Below are 23,589 nucleotides of genomic sequence, written 5' to 3' on the forward strand. Positions count from 1 at the left end.
CTGCCACCTGCTGCAGCCTCCAAGGTGCCTGTTGCATATAAGTTAAAGGAAACAGTGACCTTGACACCCACAGGTAGTGCTGTCCATGCCATGGTTTGATGCTCAAGTTGTGGCTGCAGCAGGTGACATAGCTAATTGACAGCTTCCTTTTGTGAAGCAAAGGTACCTGACACATTGCTTATTCCAAGAGGTTCAGGTAGGAGAAATGGTCCCTGAAGACCCACTGTGCATATGACCTTCTGTGCTATGCGCCCTCCTTCTCCTCTTCTCCCTGCTGCTCTTGCTATCTATCTCCTGTCTTCCTGGCTGCTCCCCCCTCATTTTCCAGCACCAAAGGCAGACCTACCAGACCACTGATGACAGCAATGAAAGTCTTTTGAGGGCATCTAAAAGCAATCCAACAGCAGCAAAAACGTCTTAGCAGATGTCAGAAATCAGTTATAGAAGTGAGAAAATGGGCCAAAAAATGCCTCTAAGCACAAACCAGTAGTGGATGAGCCCTTTATAAAGTGCTGCTGCAGGGTCCTGTTGCCTGTTAGTGCCGTGGATTGCTTAGTGAGTTTATCATGTGGTGAATCAGGCGCTGGGCAATCCAATTTCACAAAGGGGTCCTAAAATGTAGGGCCTTTATTTAAATATTTTAATTAATGTTATAAATACTTCCAGCACGTTTCCTGGATGCCACCAAGTAGCCCGATTCATTATGGTGAGTGAAGCACTTCTGGCGTTAAATGAGCGTGTGCCATATTGGACCCTTGTGCACCTGTTTTACACCAACAAATTTCTAGGCTGTGGTCTCTGATCCCATTTCCCGGTGGGAAACTGATACAATCAGACGGGCCATCTATTTTACACAACGTGTGATAGTGTCTTCAGTTAACTTCAATAGAAAGTAAAATCGAGCCAGGTGTAAAACAGACAATTGATCTAATTACGTCAGTTTCCCATCTGGCAGGTTTGGTTAAAGTTAATCCCTGTACTTTTTGAAACTAATGGAGAAGTAATAATAGCCTGATACCATAGATGGTAGAAACACTTCCCAGCTGGATGATTATGGGTTTACATTTTAGGTTTGCCCTATACGCTGGTTCTTGATGAGCTTTATCCATTCTCCATCGAGCGCCAAGTGAAGCAGCAGTTTCCTCCCAATAGGGAGGAAGGAACTCCTGCTTCAGTCACTCGCCTACAATAATATCTCTTGGTGAGAAATCAAGGTAGGTACTGCTGACAGCTGAAGGTGAATCCACAGCCTGGATGTTTGTGGCGTCCCTGCTGATGGAGGCTGCACAATTTAAGTCATCTAAGTGGGGAGAAGTAGAGGAATATCAGGAGACAAAAAAATAAAATGTAACAACTTGAATTTTGAATAAATTTTGTGCCAAAAGGAAATTTTAAGGCTTGGTGTTGGACTAATTATGCATTTATACACAGCTGATTACGTAGAATAGATAAAGTTTTCATACTAACCTTAAAGCCCTCCATAGGATCTTCATGGTGTGTGTGTGTGTGTGTCTCTGAGTATAATGTCTGTGTGTGTATAAAATACAATATACATACGTAAGGTCTGATGCCATCAATATATTAAACTCTAATACCTCCTGCTGTGCGTCTGCTTTTTAGACACACCTTCCCAGAGAGTGCAGTTCATTCTGGGAACTGAAGATGATGAAGAGCACGTTCCACATGAACTTTTCACTGAGCTTGATGAAATCTGCGTGCGGGGCGGGGAAGATGCTGAGTGGAAGGAGACTGCCAGGTGCGTGAAATGTCTATAATGTTTATCAACCTGAGGAAATGCTGGAGATGACACAGTGACGTTTTAGGAAGTTCAGTTCCAGAAACAGTCAGCAACAGGCTTAACAAAAAGAAACTTCACACCCCTTTCATATCAGTTGTCCAAAAAAGCTTTCACAAATTACTGCAATTCATTAGTTATTCCATTCCATTGTATATTTCCTGAAAATAAACTGTGAATTCTTATCACTCAGTAAACTGAAAAAGAACGTTGGAGTTATTACAAGGCAATAATCACATCTTTGGGTTCATTTGACTCTCTGCTAATCTGTTCAAACTTCTTTCACTCTCACAGTCTATGGTCTCCACAACAGCTCAGTCTTTAGCAGTAACTTTCTGGTAACTAACAGATTAGACATTTGGCTCTGGGAATGTTTCTGTGATAACTTAAGATAGTAAACTTTTTAAATTGAAACAAATGTTTGACAGATGGTTGAAATTTGAGGAAGACGTTGAGGACGGTGGAGATCGTTGGAGTAAACCGTATGTTGCCACACTATCATTACACAGCCTGTTTGAGCTACGGAGCTGTATCATTAATGGTACAGTCTTACTGGACATGCGAGCAAACAGCATTCAGGAGATTGCAGGTACGTCCAATGCAGGGACACTACCTTCATCAAAACACGCTTTGTTAAATTACTTTGCTATTTAGAAGAACACTGTAATGATGTAAATTATCAAAGCGCATTGCGGTACTTGTGTAATACCATTGTGACTTGCCCTTCCTCCTCCTCCTCAAACAAAAACAAAGTTGCCACTTGTTCATGGAGATGCTACCCCATTCATTTATCTAATTCACAGTTCTGAAATCTGAATATGTATGGACATTTACTTTGTCTGATGTTTCTCATAGTCTCTTGCATTTTGTTTCCTGCTTTGAGTAACAATGGGATTCATAATATATATAATATAGTATAGGTCTCATTTTTTTTACTGGATACTTCAGGTAGTAGGGATTTGTTTTTTCATCTGACTCACCTACCACGCACCTGATGATCCAATCAACTGTGGGGAACAGTGAAGGAGTGTCACTGAACAGTTGAAATTGGTATTAAATATCAGTAATAATTTAGAGAAGGGAAATGTGATAAGCCAGGGAAAAGTCAGTTTATGAGCAGGTTGTAGTCTGAATTCCTATCTTATTGTGTAACTTTTCCTTCTCTTATTGCTATGGAAACCTTTACAATAACTTTCCCTCTGCAACATGAGTCAGAAGTTTCTGTAATACAAAGGCAAAGATGACTCGGAAACCTAAGCTGTGTTTGTTTGATTGTGCAAGTGTAACAAAAAGAATATGTAATAAAACTCACTTCTAATGAACTGCTTGAGGAAAAAGCAGCTTTTTTCTCCCCAAAGATTAAACTGAAGGACATTACCAAGATTGGAAACAGCAGGAGAGACATGTGATAGATCAGCAAATAGTGATTAGATGACACCAAGCTTGGAGTTTTAAAAACCTGTAAATTATAGGAAGAAAGGAAGACTGAGGAGTTTGAGATCTGGGAAAGGAGAAAGTTAAAGTAACAAACTGACTAGTCTTGGTCTTGAAGGGAAAAAGGAAGAACATTTAGTTTTTCCAAATATCTATCTTTCAAATAAAATTTTATTGAATTCATTGTGGATAAGAAGAAAGTTTTGTGTAACATTATTTATGAATGACGAAGTAGATATTAACCAAATAGAAAGGAGAAAAATAAACTTAAAACAGTTAAGAAGAAAACTGATTGGTTCAAACTTGACATTTACTGATTTGTTCTTGGTGCTGCCCACATCCCAAGAATAAATAGACAAATCTCAAGTTTACCCTTGTATGACCTGTGAGCCATCACACAAATTTCTTCTTTCTAATTGGTTAAGTATTTAAGTGTCTTTCTTTTCCTGCTTTCTAATTGGCTGTTTTCTACAGTTATTGACAAATCATATTCTACAAAATATTTTTCCAATTTCAATTTCTCTAACTATATTCTAAATTATCACATTCCAGCAAAAAGAAATCTGTCAAGATGCAGCCATTATAACAGTTCTTCAGCCCTCCCCATTATATATCTCCAAAAATAAAATATACAATATTGCATTATCCATCTCATCAACCAATTGCTTGAGCAACTCTTTTCCCCTCCCCCACCCCTTTTTTTATAAATATATTCAGCACATCAAGGTATAGATCCACTTGGAATAAACACCATAGGACTAATTTTAACTTCCATTGGGAAGCCTGTGGGAGCAGGCAGCGATACTGCATTGGAGTCTTCATCAGAGGTCTAGCAGATATTAACTGCCAAGCCTCGTTTGAATGGCACCAGTCAACTGCTCACCTGCCAGCTGGTCATCAAGGGAAGGATGACGATTGAGCAACCTGGAGGCGTCCCTGGAGGACTGTAAAAGCTTCTTTAGGTACGTAAAAAGGAAACGTTTGGCTAAGATAAATGTGAATCCATTGTGTCAGAGTCAGGAGAATATATAATGGGGAATAGAGAAATGGCAGAGAAGCTAAATGATTACTTTGTGTCTGCCTTCACTGAGGAATATACAAGAAATCTCCCAGAATTAGAGATCCAAGGGACTAGGGAGAGTGAGGAATTGAAGGAAGTTAGTATGAGTAAGAAGGTTGTATCGGAGAAATTAATGGGGCTGAAGGTTGATAAGTCCCCGGGACCTGATATTCTGCATCCCAGAGTGTTGAAGTAGCTATGGAGATAGTGGATGGATTGGTGATCATCTTTCAAAATTCTATAGATTCTGGAATGGTTCCTGCAGATTGGAAGGTAGCAAATGTCACCCCACTATTTAAGAAGGGAGGGAAAGAGAAAACAAGGAATTACAGACCTGTTCGCTGTACATCTGTAGTAGGGAAAATGCTAGAATCTATTTTAAAGAATGTGATAAATGAACACTTGGATAATAATGATCTGATTGGGCATAGTCAACATGGATGTATGAATGGAAAATCATGTTTGATGAACCTGTTGGAGTTTTTTGAGGATGTTACTAACAATTGATAAAGGAGAGTCTGTGGATGTAGTATACTTGGATTTTCAGAAGGCTTTTGATAAAGTCCTCCACAGAAGGTTGGTTGGCAAAATTAAAGCACATGGGATAGGAGGTAATATACTGGCATGGATTAAGGATTGGTTAACAGGTAGAAAACAGAGAGTAGGAATAAACGGATCATTCTCCTGTTGGCAGGCTGTGACTAGTGGGGTACCACAAGGATCAGTACTTGGGCTCCAGCTGTACACAATATATATCAATGATTTGGATGTGGGGACCAAATGTAATATTTCCAAGTTTGCGGATGTCACAAAACTAGGTGGGAATGTGAGTTGTGAGGAAGATGCAAAGTGGCTTCAAGGGGATTTGGACAGACTTAATGAGTGTGCAAGAACATGGCAGATGGAATATAGTGTGGAAAAATGTGAGGTTATCCACTTTGGTAGGAGGAATAGATGTGCAGAGTATTTCTTAAATGGTAAGAGATCAGAAAGTATAGATGTACAAAGGGACCTGGGTGTCCTCGTCAAAATGTCTCTGAAAGCTAACATGCAGGTACAGCAAGCAATTAGGAAGGCTAATGGTATGTTAGCAGTTATGACCGAGGCGGGAGGAGTGCACTGTTAATTCAGTCCCACTTCTCCACGGGTCACAGCATATCAATAAATTTTCCCACTTGCCGAAAAACAGCCAATTACATACTCCATATTTCCCCCAGAATAAAGCACAACAACCAGGTTTCTTTAATCGACAACAAAATTAACTATTTATTAATAAAACAAGTCTTAACCAATAGTGAGATAAATCTATATATACGAAAAGCTCCTTATTTCCCTATCCTTCATGCACACACACATACATTAAAAAAAAAACGGTTAACCGGGGAAAAAGGATTTTGGTTTACAGCTGTTTCATAGGAATAGAAGGAATAATAAAATAACTTAGTTTGTCACGTTCTGGTAGGAAGTTCTTCGGTTTGGTAAGGTGTCCCAGAGTCGAATAGTCGGATGCCATTGAAGTCTATCCAGGCGAGGTTGATGAACAGTCTGTGATGGGTAGGCGTTCAAGGCAATTCAGCTGCTTCACATAGGTCTTGCATCAGGGGTGCAGCAATAAGTCGTCTTAGGTTTTACAGCAGGAGGATAGCAGTAGAAGATTTCTTCAGATTTCAGAATTTCTTTAAACACAGGAGGCAATAGGAACCACACTTGATGCAGGGATTCTTCAGAGACAGGAGGCAATAGGAATCTGCCTCCTTTGAAATACAGGGTTTCTTCTCGAGATGCAGGATTCCTTTGCAGAGAGAGATAACACTTTTTCTGGGTCTTCCTCTCTGATTTCCAGGCAGGTCAAAACCAAATTTCAAATGTCTGCTCTTTTCCAACTCACTGGCTTTTTAAAAGGTCTAAAGTGAAAGCAAAACCTTCCTAAACAGGTCACATGTTCATACATAGAGGGCTGAAATTTAGGAGCGCTCTGCCATTCATGGCATCACCGATATACACCTGCGATATCACCGGTCTTCACTCGCAGATGCGCCATTGCTGATCCCCCACGATATTTCGCACAGGGGCTCATTTAAATGGAGGGGGTGGAGCAGCTGTCACTGATGACATAGAAGGGACGGTCGCTGCGTCCCCGGCAATGGCGTCCACGCCACCACGCAGGAGCCGGTGCCATTTTTAAAGGGCTTCAAGCCCTTAGAGGAAATTTTAATTTTGAAAGGGTTATTTTTATAAATGTGATTTTCAAATTTTAATAAAAGCTGGAGGCCCTTTCAACCCCCTGCCCCAATGTCTGTTTTGGGGCTACCGACCCTAAATAAACTCTGTTGCCAACGCGAACCCCACCCCCCCCAAAGTTGTAACATTTGCCCTTCAACCCTTTCCCACCATCCCCACAGCTAATAAAAAGTGTTTTCGCCACTATCCCCCCCCACCCGCCTGCACTGATAATCTCACTGCTCCCCCCTACCCAACAGTGTTATGCCTCAGAACTCCATATGGAGTAAAATACGACAGGGCCTTCTCACGTTGGCGGTCGTGGCGGGCCTCTCCCGGAAGAATTTTCCGGGCCTCCCGCCACGACCCCGATGCCGGAGTGCTCATAAAATTCAGCCCAGAGTCTCCCTTGTCATTCAAAAAGTTCCTCTGAGGAGGTCAGACCCCTTTGCTGGTTTCTTTCCTGTCCTTGTATACAAAGTCGGCTTCCTTTCAAAACATCCAAATATTTCAGCTATTTGCAGATGTCAATGTCCACTGAAAAATCCTTTTGCTGTTTTTTAAAACACACAGCATTCTAAGGTTTTAATACAAAAACCTTGTAACACAGCCTTTATCGCAAGAGGATTTGAGTACAGGAGTAGCAAAGTCTTGCTTCAATTGTGTAGAACGCTTGGTTAGACCACACCTGGAGTACTGTGTGCAGTTTAGGTCCCCTTACCTTAGGAAGGATATTATTGCCATAGAGGGAGTGCAACAAAGGTTCACCAGACTTGTTCCCAGGATGGCGGGACTGTCCTATGAAGAGAGATTGGGCCTGTATTCTCTAGAGTTTCGAAGAATGAGAGGTGATCTCATTGAAACCTACGAAATACTTAAAGGGATAGACAGGGTAGATGCAGGTAAGATGTTTCTCCTGGTTGGGGAGTCTAGAACCAGGGGACGCAATTTCAAAATAAGGGGGAAACCACTTAGGACAGAGATAAGGAGAAATTTCTTTACTCAGAGGGTTGTGAATCTTTGGAATTCTCTACCCCAGAGGGCTGTGGAAATTCAGTCATTGAGTATGTTTAAAGCAGAGATTGACAGATTTCTAAGTATCAATGACATAAAGGGATTTGGGGATAATGTGGGAAAAAGGCATTGAAATGGATAATCAGCCATGATCATATTGAATGGCGGAGCAGGCTCGGTCGGCTGAATGGCCTACTCCTGCTCCTATGTTCCTATGTCCTGCTGGCACCAAGAGAAGATTATTTATCTTTGATTAAAATAGAGCAAAGTAAGGTGGGGAGGGGAGTTGTTCTGAGGATCTCGGTGATGAGCTGGCCTCACTAAGGAAAGTTTTTTAAAAAACTTGTATGCAGTGCCCTTGCTAGTTTCTCAACAGCTTTAACTGGTGGTCCAGCTGTGTGGGCACCCCACTGAGGAGCAGGTTAAATATATGCCATGGGCCCTCGATTTACAGTATTAATGAATCCGATGGAAGCCTCATCCTCCCCATGAACTAGCCACATTAAAATGGGAAATTGGTGAGACTGGAGTGGAAAATGGAGGCAATACATTTTAACTGCTCTCCTGCTCCGTTCCTGCCAATCAGGGATACTTAAAACTCCCTCTCTTATCTGCTAACAAACCCTCTATTTTACTTGCTTTTTCTTTCCAACCTTGGTGATGTTCTGAATAATGAACATTGGCCCTTTGCCTGGGTTTCTTAATTCAGATGCTTTGGAACACCTCTCTGGGAGAATGTGCCTCTTGCTGTTCAAGTTCTTCAGTTATTTTCACACTGGGTGGTGGTGGTGGTGGTAGTAGGGGTTCTCAACAGTCCAACAGTCAGCACAAACATTTTTTAAAAAAAAATACAGTTCCTGATGTGTGGGTGTTCATATTGAAACCAATTCAATAATCGCATAAAATGGATAGAAGACTAAAAGCTTTTACATAGTGTTGTATGTAAAGGAATCTCTTGGTGATTGTCAGTTGAAATTTTCCATGCCTTCCTTTTGAACATCATTTTGAACTTTAATAGAGGTAATGAATTATGCAGCATTTTGATCCAAGATAAATTTCCAAAAATATAATGGGAAAACGTGTGTATTACAATCACAAAGTTGTTTCACATTTTTATCAATCAAATGGGGTACAAATAATGAGTTAGAGATTTTTTCTCCTATTGAGTAAAGTGTAAAATCCTTTCTGGAGAGTTTACAGGTACAGTTAAGGCTAAAGAGTGATTTCTATCAGCCATGACTGGGAGAGGCTTTACTCCTGTGATGGCAGTTCTTGTGAATTTCTCTCATTACTGTTTTAGATATGATTCTTGATCATCAGGAGTCATCCATGGAACTGGATGAAAATATCCGTGTGAAAGTGCGTGACGCTCTTCTGAAAAGACACCACCATCAGATTGAGAGAAAAAGGAACAACCTAATTCCGATTGTCAGGTCTTTTGCTGAGGTTGGGAAAAAACAATCAGAACCTCACTCCATGGACAAGACTGGTAAGGACACAGGCTGGAATCTAAATCAAAAATGAAAACACTTTTTTGAGCTCTTTAGTATCTTGGTATTACTTTGTTTGGGAACAATCGGATAGTTAAATAGGATGTGGCTATGTGCAGAGAGGAAAAAACATGGCAGCAAAATGTGACTTATTTATCTTCTTGGACCACATCTTTGAGGTAGGCTATACTTTTTGATATAACAACCTGATTGATAGTTTATTGCTTTAGTCAGCTTATCCTCTTGGACCAATATCCTAATCAGTGGATCCTGATGTGTATCTTCTCTGCCTTTCCTTGTCCAACCTGATCTATCCACCTACAAATACATCCTATTGCATCACTACCTTTGATGCAAGAGGTACTTTTGTAACTCTTTCTTCCACTGTTTTTCCAGATTTGTCATCTGTACAATCCTGGCTAAACAAGAATAATTATAAGCACTAAAATTTGTTTCTACTCTCATTAAAAGAAGTGCCTTCAACAGATCTTCCTGTTGTAAACAGATTAGTTGACTTGATCGATCCCAGAGGTAATAATGAAGAAGGTGCCTCACCTGAATTGTTTTTTTTCCCCCCTGACTGGTACAGTTCAGTTGAAAGTTAAGTGTAGTATTGCTTTTGACCTCCTATCTGACTGGTATTTTATAAGGGGCCAGCTTTTTAAAATGTATTTGCAGAGGTTACAAGGATGCTGGAAAATATTTAACTGGGTTCCTATATCAAATACTTAGTCTGCCTGTGGCCTCTGAAATATTTCTGTGGTGAGTTAACTTCTGCTGATAATTGGGTTTGTGTGTATGGAGGTGGGGTGGGGGTTTGGGGAAAAGGGTCCTTTTAAGTTTGCTGAGGATTACTTTAAGTATACTGGGTATCTCTCCTCTCCTGGGGACTAGTTGACAACAAGATAACTTGAGACAGGGCTCACTTATACTGGAGGGGAATATTTTTTCAAGTTGAAACTCTTTTGAGTGGGTAAGAAGCACAAATATATGGATGATGAGTGCAAATCACACTTTCCTTTTAGTCTGGGGCAGTGTCTCTAGTTTTATAATTTTCATATTTAATTGGTACTATGAAGCTGTACCTCAGCCCCAGTCATCAAAACAAGGTTGTTTACTGTGCTCATTGGGTTTCGAATCAAAGCTAATGTTAGTTTAAATGAAAGCAAATTAAATTGTATTATCAGGGTAAACTGAGTAACTTGTTGCAATCATTTCTGTCAGTGCTCATTCTAAATACTGAACGTTGAGAGCAGGTGATGAGGTGTACTGATACCTGATTGAAATCTGGAATCTGTGTATATTGACTCTGTTCCAAATCCCCTGGATCAAGTGAAGCATCAGATATAAAGTAACAACTGTATTTTGTTATGGAGTTGAAGTATTTAAAGATTGAATTTGATCAGTGTCACTGATGCTGCCTCACCTACTGAAACTGCAGTGCCCAGTACTGCTGATGAAATGAAATAAATCCTTTTAGCTATGACAATCCCAGTGGCACAGCACATTAATATAATGCACTATGTCTGAGGAGTGCCAGTGTGTAAATTTGCTCTCATGATTCCTCAGGTAGGAACTTGTGCTCCCAGCATGCTGCATGAGGAGTTGGTGAATGGGTCTGAAGAACCATTATTTGTGAGGACAAGTAACTATGGGCTGGTTTTGGCAAACCTGCTTGGGGAGGTTACGGAGAAGCTCTAGCAGAGCCTGGGAGCAGAGCACCCCGTTGGCTCTGGTACACATAATGAACCAACTTTTAAAAAAGAGAATAAGTTTAATTTTGGGATTTTGAAAAATAAAATTCCTTTTCAGTTCCATCAATTTCCCATTTCAAATAGCCATTTATCTTCATGTTGCTTATTTTTGTTTTCCCCCTTCAGGTCAAATGTTGTCCCCACAATCTCTTCCTACTCATCTTGAAGCTAAAAATGGAGTCAACCATGACAACGTAAATGTTGAGACGGGCAAGGTAAGATAATTATTTTGGTTTGTCAGGTTGTGATGCCTGTAGTTGGGATATATCCCGTTGGATATTTTGTGCATTATGTTCAAGCCATACAAAGTACTAACTGTAAGGCTATTAACTTTTCTTAAGATGGTCCAATGGTACACTAATGTGTGATGCGCAGAGTGGTCAAGTATGGGTCCACATGGCAACTTTCTGACATTGGCTGGGCTGTAGGAGAAGGCATTGAATTCCCTAGATTTTAGAATAGTCCTTGCAAATTGAAAAGTAGCAAACATAACCCTGCTGTTCAAGAAAGGAAGAGAGAGAAAACCGGGACCTATAGGTCAGTTAGACTGACATCAGTAGTAGGGACGATGCTAGAATCTGTTAGGGATGTGGTATTCGGGCACTTAAATCATAATATGATTGGGCAGAGTTGACACTGATTTATGAAAGGGAAATTGTGTTTGACAAATCTGTTGGAGTTTATTGAAGTTGTAACTAGCAGGGTAAAGGAGGGGGAACGAGTGAATTTTAGTGTATTTGGATTTTAAAAAACATTTGATAAGGTGCCACATGAGGTTATTACACAAAGTTGGGGTTCATGGGATTGGGGGTGATATATTAGCAGGGATTGAGGATTGGTTAACAAACAGAAAAATCATTTTCAGATTGACAGGCTATAACTAGTGGGGTGCTGCAAGGATCAATGCTGGGGCCTAAGCTATTTACAATCCATATTAATGGCTTAGATGAGGGGACCGAGTGTAATGTCCAAGTTTGCTGATGATACAAAGTTAAATGGTAAAGTAAGTTGTGAGGAGGAGGCAAAGAGGCTGCAAAGAGATATAGACAGATTAAGTAAGTGGGCAAGAACATAGCAGATGGAATATAATGTGGAGAAATGTGAAGTTATCAACTTTGGTAGGAAAAATAGAAAAGCAGAATATTTTGTAAAAGGTAAGAGACTGGGAAATGTTGGTATTTAGAGGGATCTGGATGTCCTTGTACATGAATCACACGAAGTTAACATGCAGGTACATCAAGCAGCTAGGAAAGCAAATGGTATGTTAGCCTTTATTACAAAGGGATTGGAGTATGAGTAAAGTCGTCTTTTTGCACTTATAAAGGGCCTTGGTGAGACCATACCTGGAGTACTGTATATGGTTTTGGTCTCCTTACCTAAGGAAAGATGTACTTGCCTTAGAGGGAATGCAACGAAGGTTCATTAGACTGATTCCTGGGATGAGGGAATTGTCCTTTGAGGAGAGATTGGGTAGACTAGGCCTATATTCCCTAGAGTTTAGAAGAATGAGAGGTGATCTCATGGAAACATAAAATTCTTAAGGGGCTTGACAGGGTAGATACTAAGAGGTTGTTTCCCCTGGCTAGGGAGTCTACAACTAGGGGTTACAGCCTCAGGATAAGGAGTCGGCCATTTAGGACTGAGATGAAAAATTTCTTCACTCAGAGGTTTGTGAATCTTTGGAATTCTCTACCCCAGAGGGCGATGGATGCTCAGTTGTTATGCTCAAGGCTGAGATTGATAGATTTTTGGTTACTAATTGAATCAAAGGATATGGGGATAGGGTGGAAAACTGGAGTTGAGGTAGAAGATCAGTTATGGTCTTCCTGAATGGCAGAGCAGGCTCAAAGGGCCGGATGGTTTACTCCTGCTCCTATTTCTTACATTCTCAAACTTGGGGTATTAAGTTTTTCTGGCAACATATGGTTACCAGTTCAACTAAACTTCCTTTGGATGTTATTTTAATATGATCAGCCAGCTAAAATAAACAGGTGAATGACCGTATCAAAATAGTGTAATAGAACCATTTCACAGGAATGTGTTAACAAGTGCACTACCACAGTAAATAAAAACTCAGAACCCAAGAGCAACTCAACCTGGCTTACTTGTGCATGCATGCTGGAGTCTGGTTACAAAGTAGTTTTTTAAAAATCTGTTGTCTTAGGACTTTAGCTTTCTTGATATAGTAACTTAAATATGGAATACCTGCATTAACGTTCTGTAAGGTTGGAAATCTGGCATGACGTCCTTGGCGACTGGCACATGACATTCCGAGTCAGGTATTACACAAGCTTGATGCAGAGTAAAGCTCCCTCCACCCTACTATGTCTCTGATTCCAGAAAAATGCCCCATAACACCATAGTGGCATTTCAATTTCTCCTCAGCAGTGCTCTATGGGATTTCCGAATAATACTTCGAATTTATACCATTTCATGCTGTAAATTCACAAGCACTAAGAACTAGGTTAAGGCTTTTCAAAGTCAATTCATAAGACTCTTTCTGCTGGTGAAAGGACAGAGTGCTAACTAGGATAACTCACTTTTTGAAAAAAGAAAAACTTCTCCATATCATTCTATGTATTACGCCGCAACAAAGATGGGCAGACAGATGATCTGTTCTCAGGTCAATGTGCACCTCTGCTATTGGCATGAACAGATGCATAAGGATGTGCCAGGCTGCTTTACTCTCCAGTTTTTCTTTGCATTGTGAAAGGAAGTATCTCAACACTAATTGATACCCTTCCCCCATGTCCTCTCTGGGATTAGGGTTGCATTTTGTGGAGAATTATAAATCTACATTATATTGTCGTTAAGACCCATTTAATCATTTTTTTTCTTCGCTAAGCAAGTTGGGAGTCCAGTCTCTTTTCAATCCTTCTATTAGACATGGGAAAATCCAAGATGATATTATGTACTAACTGATGTCTTGTACCTTAGTTTCAGCTCTGGAGCACAGTTGTGCCATTTAGCTGCTAGCCTGACCTGTCATTGCTCAGGTACTTCTCTGGGGAAATAATCTAACGAGGCACTTTCTGAAATCAATTAGGGGATAATTGCAGTTGCTATTGGAGGTTTCTCGAGGTTGACATTTGCTTGGCTTCTCTCATTGGGGAGAGTCCAGATTATCTCAAGGTCAGGAATTTCAAAGATTGTTTAGCTGTGATTTGTTGGTGCTTTTATACAAAGTCTGAAGTGTGACAGACGTGTCTCAAAACTAATCTGAAAGTGCTGATACTGTGTTTAGGATTTTTTCAGAAAACTATGCAATGAAATATTTGCAGAAGATATTTTTAGATCTTGGCATTTCTAATAAATCTTTCATCTTTGTCTTCCATTTATCAAGAATAGTCATCTTATACCTGGAGAAGGAATTATTTCTGTAACTCCGAATGATCTAGAGTTGTGCGAGAGGAGTGAGACAATGATTGCTTATTTTTGCTTCCATCCTCGAGAGTTTTGAAATATATTGAGAAAATGACATGTTAACAAATTGAAGATTTCTAAAATATCTGACTTATAAAACGATAAGACCATACTTTAAATCCTAAATCTGAAAAAATGAGAAAGCCCATCTTAAACTGATGCAGATTATGATCCTGGATTTGGGTGTTTAATGAATAGCCTGATTCCTGTGTGCAGTTTCCATCACTGGTCATTGGATAACAGTAGGAGCCTTGACAGATTTATTTTCTCCCCTCTGTAGCTGAAGGGCATTGAGGCCAATTGTAGCGTGCCTCAGCTACTCACTTCTCACTAAACAGAGTGCATTTAGGGACTGAGCCATCAGAGCTGTCCCACCCCTGCAAAGAGATTTAGTTCAGGTTGGTCTCTATCCTATTACTTCTGGAAGTCGGGTTCAAACCTAGATGGTTTCGTTTCCAGTTGTTGATGAGAAACATTTCTAAATAACTGCATGCCTTTTTTTATTTGGGCAGGTCGACCTCCACTTCATGAAGAAAATCCCTACTGGTGCTGAGGCCTCTAATGTCTTGGTTGGCGAGCTGGACTTTCTGAAAAGGCCAATTGTGGCATTTGTGCGTCTCTCTCCAGCTATTCTTCTCACAGGACTTACTGAGGTTCCAATTCCTACTAGGTCAATTAATAATTCAATTTTCTAATGCTTTGCATGGCATATAGTAGTGGGTGACTTCTATTAAAATAGTGTATACATTTATATTGCACCTTTCACATTTCAATTATTTACATAATTAACAACTTTATGAAATCTAGTGACTGTTAGTAGGTAAGGTCAGTAACGTCCCACGGAACAGCCATGTGCTGAATCACCAGTTATCCTGATTTTAAGTGGTATTGGTTAATGTAGGAATGTTATCCAAAACAACCACCTGAAATAGTGCTAAGGGATCTTTTAACATTCACCTGAACCACTGGAACAGGCAACATAGAAAGATCAGCACCTCTGACAATATAGCACTCTTTCAACACAGCACTGGAGTATCAACCTTAATTATGTATTTAAGTCAGTGTGTGGGTGCCTGTGCATGTCTGCATACCTAAGTGTATACATGTATATGTGAGGATCCTTTGGTTTGATGGTATCAGATGTGTATCCACTTACCTTTTTTACACAATAGCTGGATGATATTTATAATTTGTGAACGGATATTGAAAAAAAAACAATGAGGCCCTCCTTCCCTCTCCCTAAAATTACATTTGTGGAGCATGAGGTTTCCTTCCTCAAATGTGCACCCTGCAGCAAAGTGACTTTTGTTATCCCTTTAAATAATTAAAAGTTTTTATGTTTGGTAAAGTGTTCAATGTGCTGATTTCAATGGGCTAACATTTCACATTCACTATGAAGTAGCTGGTGAAAAACATTTTATGTCACTATCTCTTTTTAAAAAAAAATCCTATTCAGAAAAGAAGGGACCAATCACGACCCTGAAAAAAACTTTCAAGTCCTTTGCATGGCCATGTTGGTTTCCCACCCACATCCTCATAAAACCCTTGAAAATAATATTTATAATTATAATCACACAAAATTCAGCAATCTTTTGATATCAGATTAGATTAGATTAGAGATACAGCACTGAAACAGGCCCTTCGGCCCACCGAGTCTGTGCCGAACATCAACCACGCATTTATACTAATCCTACACTAATCCCATATTCCTACCAAAACCATATTTTGTCCTTGTCTCGCCTCTTTCAGAGGCCTCTGGATTGCCTTCAGCTCCCTCCCTGGAACTTAGATTATTCAGTTGGAATTTGAATCCTGATATTTTTAAGGCCTCCATGTATGTGTGGCCTGAGTATCCCTCAGCTATCTTGGTCTCTTGCTAGAAGGGCAAAAGACCCTTTTGCGTTGTATGTATTGGTTACAAACTTGGTCAAGAGGCAGTGGTGAAGTTTAGAGATTTACTAAACATAGGTTATGGTATTAAAGGGGAATTATTGCCATTTTGGAAAAGGGATATATCTAAATCAATATCTGAATCCTGCGTTCATATCACATCAGAAAATCAATGTTTTTATTAGTGCATTCCAAGTTCACATCAGTACGCTACAATCCAAATATGACAATTAGTTCACAACCTCTTTGCCAACATTAATTATGTACTCCACATGGAATATTGCCATTAACTATTTGGAAATCTGGCTGTAAAATGTGTGTAATTTTTCTTCGATCACCATCTGAAATGCAGAAAAGTTTTCCACTTAGCATACTATAAAGGTGCAATAATATAAATGGATGCTCTTTCCTTCCCTTTTTCTTTGTACCTCCCATTCCTCTGAACATCCTGCCTTTGAAAGTGTTCTGGGGAAATTTGCTCCAGGAGTGCAGCATAAGTTGTCTGTGCTCCCATATCTGGAAACTCTTGAATGAAGGATCAAACCACACTCTATTAATCTATGATGTTGGACACCAATACGCTACCCTCTCGTAGGGCTCTAAGCCAAAACAAAATTTCCAGTGTTGACCATGAATTATATTGCATAGTACACAGCTTCATATTATACACTAATTTATTTCCTTAGTAATTCTGACAAAGTTAAATGATAGACTGTCAGAACCCGGATTGCCATCATCTTTGTAATTTTACCTGTGTTGTCCTTTGTTGATGGTAAGAAGCATATATTTTCTTTTTAATATGCTGTCAGTAGTTTTAAGGCACAAATTCCATTTTGTTATTCTGATGTTCATAAAATACTCAAATTTCACCCTCATGGTTTGAAGTGCTCTTGACTCATTTAATTGAATTATATTGTAAATTACACCAGTGATCTGTTCTCTGCATTTGCCTGAAGCTAAGAATAAAAAAGCTGATGTGTGTCAGGTACAGGTGTTTGCAGGTACTTTTATGGTTTGGTGGGTGAGCCAAAATGGTGCAGTGGCCAAGCTGAGTGGGAGAGTGGGGTAAAGGAAGTGAATTGGGCATTTAAATCTGTGGTGGTCAGGAGGTTTTAGGAATAGGTGGGACATTAGATGTTGGCTGATGGGCTGGAAGAGATGAGGTATTTAAAATCAGATGATTGAGGGAGGGAAAAGGTGGGTATTAAACTTAGGCTGAATAGCAGAAAAGGGCAATCGAGATGGACATAGAAATCTACGAGATCCAAGGGGAAATGGTGGAAGGGAAAGATGGAAAGTTTTAAATTTGGGTGAACTCGAGCAGAAGGGTGAGGTATTACAGAAGAATTTGGTCCGATTATGGCATTTTTGTTTTTTCTGAAACGGGCGGCGCAGTGGTTAACACCGCAGCCTCACAGCTCCAGCGACCCGGGTTCAATTCTGGGTACTGCCTGTGTGGAGTTTGCAAGTTCTCCCTGTGTTTGCGTGGGTTTCCTCCGGGTGCTCCGGTTTCCTCCCACATGCCAAAGACTTGCAGGTTGATAGGTAAATTGGCCATTATAAATTGCCCCTAGTATAGGTAGGTGGTAGGGAAATATAGGGACAGGTGGGGATGTGGTAGGAATATGGAATTAGTGTAGGATTCGTATAAATGGGTGTTTGGTCGGCACAGACTTGGTGGGCCGAAGGGCCTGTTTCAGTGCTGTATCTCTAAACTAAACTAAACTAAATCTAAATCGGCTGAATTCTAGTTCAATTCTCTCTCTCTGTCTCTGTCTCTCTCTCTGTCTCTCTCTCTGTCTCTCTCTCTGTCTCTCTCTCTGTCTCTCTCTCTGTCTCTCTCTCTGTCTCTCTCTCTGTCTCTCTCTCTGTCTCTCTCTCTCTCTGTCTCTCTCTCTCTCTCTGTCTCTGTCTCTGTCTCTGTCTCTGTCTCTCTCTCTGTCTCTCTCTCTGTCTCTCTCTCTGTCTCTCTCTCTCTCTCTCTCTCTGTCTCTCTCTGTCTCTCTCTCTCTCTCTCTTCCCTTATACCCACTCACAATCCAACAACCAACTTTCTCCACTTCTTCTGGATCCAGCTGAGACAATGGTGAATGTTTGTACGAAACAGAATATTTTTGACTCTTTGACTGATGTCTGTAAGATTAACCCAAAAGGAAGCACCCTTGCCTCACTTGGTGCAAAGTGAAAACGTGCTCAGAAAACTCTGAATGAACATGCGCAAATTAACTGCCATGTTTCCTACATTACAACAGTGATTACACTTCAAAAGTACTTCATTGACTGAAAAGCGCTTTGGGACATTCTGAGGTTGTGAAAGGCACTATATAAATGCAAGTCTACTTATGTCATTGTTAATATCCATGGAAATGTCTGCAAGTTGGCCCATTCCAGTCACTTGACCAAGCAGAATGGTGCACACAGAAGCTTTACAATCTCTTTGCCAATTATTATTACCAAGCTAAGATGAGAGGTGAAGATCTGTCTAATTTGCAGTAACTAGAAATTTATTTCAGTCTGGCTCCCTCTACAGGGGTCTGGGATCTGTATGAAAAAGGAAAGCAATAGTATGTCTCCTTAGCCAATCAAATTGAAGAATCCTTACTGGGACATGCAGCGGTAGAAATTTGTTTTGGGTGGTGGCGCTAAACAGATGGTATCGAATCAGCTACCTGTTACATGCAGCACCTGATATTCAGTTACATTGACTGAGACGAATTTCTACCCTGCAGAGTCTAAACCAAGATGTTAGAATATTTAATTCAATGTAAAATCATGTCCAGAAAGCGAAATAGTGAGGGAAAGATGAGATTAGTAGAGCGAGATGAGACTGAAGAAAAAGTGAAATTTAAAAAAAAAATTTAAACCTCCAACAATGATTAAAATCTGAAGGAATGAGACTCCACAATTGTAAAAGTAAATTTTCAGTGCCAGAGAGGTTTGGCAGTAATTAAGACTTTACCTCGAACAAAGAACAAAGAAAATTACAGCACAGGAACAGGCCCTTCGGCCCTCCAAGCCTGCGCCGATCCAGATCCTCTACCTAAACATGTCGCCTATTTTCTAAGGGTCTGTATCTCTTTGCTTTTTGCCCATTCATGTATCTGTCTAGATACATCTTAAAAGACGCTATCGTGTTCGCATCTACCACCTCCGCTGGCAACGCGTTCCAGGCACCCACCACCCTCCGCGTAAAGAACTTTCCGCGCATATCCCCCCCTAAACTTTTCCCCTCTCACTTTGAACTCGTGACCCCTAGTATTTGAGTCCCCCACTCTGGGGAAAAAGCTTCTTGCTATCCACCCTGTCTATACCTCTCATGATTTTGTACACCTCAATCAGGTGCCCCCTCAACCTCCGCCTTTCTAATGAAAATAATCCTAATCTACTCAACCTCTCTTCAAAGCTAGCGCCCTCCATACCAGGCAAAATCCTGGTGAACCTCCTCTGCACCCTCTCCAAAGCATCTACATCCTTTTGGTAATGTGGCGACCAGAACTGCACGCAGTATTCCAAATGTGGCCGAACCAAAGTCCTATACAACTGTAACATGACCTGCCAACTCTTGTACTCAATATCCCGTCCGATGAAGGAAAGCATGCCGTATGCCTTCTTGACCACTCTATTTACCTGCGTTGCCACCTTCAGGGAACAATGAACCTGAACACCCAAATCTCTCTGGACATCAATTTTCCCCAGGACTTTTCCATTTACTGTATAGTTCACTCTTGAATTGGATCTTCCAAAATGCATCACCTCGCATTTACCCTGATTGAACTCCATCTGCCATTTCTCTGCCCAACTCTCCAATCTATCTATATTCTGCTGTATTCTCTGACAGTCCCCTTCACTATCTGCTACTCCACCAATCTTAGTGTCGTCTGCAAACTTGCTAATCAGACCACCTATACTTTCCTCCAAATCATTTATGTATATCACAAACAACAGTGGTCCCAGCACGGATCCCTGTGGAACACCACTGGTCACACATCTCCATTTTGAGAAACTCCCTTCCACTGCTACTCTCTGTCTCCTGTTGCCCAGCCAGTTCTTTATCCATCTAGCTAGTACACCCTGGACCCCATGCGACTTCACTTTCTCCATCAGCCTACCATGGGGAACCTTATCAAACGCCTTACTGAAGTCTATGTAGATGACAGCTACAGCCCTTCCCTCATCAATCAACTTTCACTTCCTCAAAGAATTCTATTAAGTTGGTAAGACATGACCTTCCCTGCACAAAACCATGTTGCCTATCACTGATAAGCTCATTTTCTTCCAAATGGGAATAGATCCTATCCCTCAGTATCTTCTCCAGCAGCTTCCCTACCACTGACGTCAGGCTCACCGGTCTATAATTACCTGGATTATCCCTGCTACCCTTCTTAAACAAGGGGACAACATTAGCAATTCTCCAGTCCTCCGGGACCTCACCCGTGTTTAAGGATGCTGCAAAGATATCTGTTAAGGCCCCAGCTATTTCCTCTCTCGCTTCCTTCAGTAACCTGGGATAGATCCCATCCGGACCTTGGAGTCGGTGGGCTTATAATGGATATTAGTAGACAGCCTATCCCCAGAGATGGAGACACAGAAGTCGAGGAAGGGAAGGGAAGTGTCAGAGATGGACCATGTAAAGGTGAGAGAAGGGTGGAAATTGGAAGCAAAGTTGATAAAGTTTTCCAGTTCGGGGCGGGAGCAGGCTGACACAATGGGTCTGCCGGGACAGTTCAGTGGGGCAGGAGCAGGCTGACACAATGGGTCTGCCGGGACAGTTTCAGTGGGGCAGGAGCAGGCTGACACAATGGGTCTGCCGGGACAGTATTTCTTCCTATCTAGACTCTATCTTTTCTCCGCTGGTCCAGTCTCTTCCCACCTACATCCGTGACTCTTCTGACGCCCTACGTCATTTTGACAATTTCCAGTTTCCTGGTCCCAAATGCCTCCTCTTCACTATGGACGTCCAATCGCTCTACACCTCCATCCCCCACCAGGATGGTTTGAGGGCTCTCCGCTTCTTCCTGGAACAGAGGCCCAACCAGTCCCCATCCACCACCACCCTCCTCCGCCTGGCTGAACTTGTTCTCACATTGAACAACTTCTCCTTCAACTCCATGCACTTCCTTCAAGTAAAAGGTGTCGCTATGGGTACCCGCATGGGTCCTAGTTATGCCTGTCTTTTTGTGGGATATGTCGAGCATTCTTTGTTCCAGTCCTACTCAGGCCCCCTCCCCCAACTCTTTTTCCGGTACATTGATGACTGTATCGGTGCCGTTTCCTGCTCCCGCCCCGAACTGGAAAACTTTATCAACTTTGCTTCCAATTTCCACCCTTCTCTCGCCTTTACATGGTCCATCTCTGACACTTCCCTTCCCTTCCTCGACTTCTTGTCTCCATCTCTGGGGATAAGTTGTCTACTAATATCCATTATAAGCCCACCGACTCTCACAGCTATCTCGACTACACTTCTTCACACCCTACCTCCTGTAAGGACTCCATTCCATTCTCCCAGTTTCTCCCTCTCCGACGCATCTGCTCTGATGATGCTACCTTCCATGACGGTGCTTCTGATATGACCTCCTTTTTCCTCAACAGAGGATATCCCCCCCACTGTGGTTGACAGGGCCCTCAACCGTGTCCGACCCATTCCCCGCACCTCTACCCTCACCCCTTCCCCTCCCTCCCAGAACCGTGACAGGGTTCCCCTTGTCCTCACTTTTCACCCCACCAGCCTCCATATCCAAAGGATCATCCTCCGCCATTTCCGCCACCTCCAGCGTGATGCCACTACCAGTCGCATCTTCCCCTCCCTTCCCCTGTCAGCATTCCGAAGGGATCGTTCCCTCCGCGGCACCCTGGTCCACTCCTCCATTACCCCCACCACCTTGTCCCCGTCCCAGGGCACCTTCCCCTGCAATCGCAGGAGGTGTAATACCTGCCCATTTACCTCCTCTCTCCTCACTATCCCAGGCCCCAAACACTCCTTTCAGGTGAAGCAGCGATTTACTTGTACTTCTTTCAATGTAGTATACTGTATTCGCTGCTCACAGTGTGGTCTCCTCTACATTGGGGAGACTAAGCGCAGACTGGGTGACCGCTTTGCGGAACATCTCCGCTCAGTCCGCAAGCAGGACCCTGAGCTTCCGGTTGCTTGCCATTTCAACACTCCCCCCTGCTCTCATGCTCACATCTCTGTCCTGGGATTGCTGCAGTGTTCCAGTGAACATCAACGCAAGCTCGAGGAACAGCATCTCATTTACCGATTAGGCACACTACAGCCTGCCGGACTGAACATTGAGTTCAATAATTTCAGAGCATGACAGCCCCCCATTTTACTTTCATTTTTAGTTATTTTTTCTTCCTTTTTTTTAACATTCTTTTTTACATTTTTTACAATCTTTTTTTTTTTGCATTTATTTCATTTCATCTTTGTTTATTCAGTTTGCTTACCCACTGTTTTTTTTCAGGTTTGCACTTGCTGCTGTTCAATATTCAGTGTATTTACACCTAATCTGTGCTAATGCTTTGTCTTTCAACACACCATTAACATATTGTTTGCCTTTGCTCCGTGACCTTTTGGTCAGCTATGTGGCCTGGTCCAATCTAGACCTCCTTTGGTATCTCTTGCCCCACCCCCACCTCACTTGCTTATAACCTGTGACTTTTCTAATATTTGTCAGTTCCGAAGAAGTGTCACTGACCCGAAACGTTAACTCTGCTTCTCTTTCCACAGACGCTGCCAGACCTGCTGAGTGATTCCAGCATTTCTTGTTTTTATTCCTGATTTCCATGTTTAACGGCGATTGTGCAGACACCAGAAGTTGCTATCCGATTTATTCCTTAATCACTGAGAACTGATAGCCTTACCATTATTCTTACTGCAAAATCTGGGCCAAACTCTTTTTTTTTAGTTGCCTATTTTAAAAACTGTCAATTTCGGTGCGTCCCTTGCAAGCAATCAGTGTGGCCAAAAACAAAACTTACCCCAAAGTTTAGAGAAAATAAATATCATACTGATACATTCGAGGATGAAGGCACATGAACAGGGTGGTGTCAGGAGAATCCTGTGTTGCTTCAGAGCCTGTGCAGTCAGCGGGTGTCTTTCTTTGCAGAATGGCGAAAAAAGGTCCAGGCTCAGCATTCCTTGATTAGCGTATGCACATACAAATGTGAATCAGAATAAAAATGTAGGCCAGTAAAGAAAGAGAAATGCTGACTGCACACAATTTCAAGACCAGTTTCCATTAGCCAAGGTATAGAGGATGATGGATAATAATCCAGTCGAACAGTTTGAGTGTAAAAGATTCTCTGGATTGAATAACTGCCTGAAATATGCTGTTGACCATGATGTCTTGTAGTCTATATTATGTAGTCTGTCATTTATTTTAAAATGATGATCTGCCTTTGTTCTCTTGCTGTTGTGTTGGCAAGCATGATGAGAGATTTCATGATATAGGTGAACATGGATCCTAATCCTGTAACTGATATAATAGTGATAGCAGTTTGTGATGACTG

General features: G+C 41.5%; 1 protein-coding gene across 4 annotated transcripts in view; it reads left to right on the plus strand.

The window, feature by feature from the left end:
• LOC137358611 (electroneutral sodium bicarbonate exchanger 1-like) overlaps positions 1–23,589 on the plus strand; it is a 238,280-nt gene that overhangs the window by 139,265 nt on the left and 75,426 nt on the right. For all 4 annotated transcript variants that reach the window (XM_068024677.1, XM_068024674.1, XM_068024676.1 and 1 more), the window contains exons 4-8: positions 1,621–1,756; positions 2,224–2,384; positions 8,824–9,012; positions 10,894–10,982; positions 14,703–14,860. In XM_068024677.1, the coding sequence (XP_067880778.1) occupies positions 1,621–1,756; positions 2,224–2,384; positions 8,824–9,012; positions 10,894–10,982; positions 14,703–14,860 (733 nt within the window). The remainder of the gene's footprint in view (positions 1–1,620; positions 1,757–2,223; positions 2,385–8,823; positions 9,013–10,893; positions 10,983–14,702; positions 14,861–23,589) is intronic.

Source organism: Heterodontus francisci, chromosome X (genome assembly GCF_036365525.1).
Source record: "Heterodontus francisci isolate sHetFra1 chromosome X, sHetFra1.hap1, whole genome shotgun sequence".
In the NCBI taxonomy this organism is placed as follows: Eukaryota; Metazoa; Chordata; class Chondrichthyes; order Heterodontiformes; family Heterodontidae; genus Heterodontus; species Heterodontus francisci.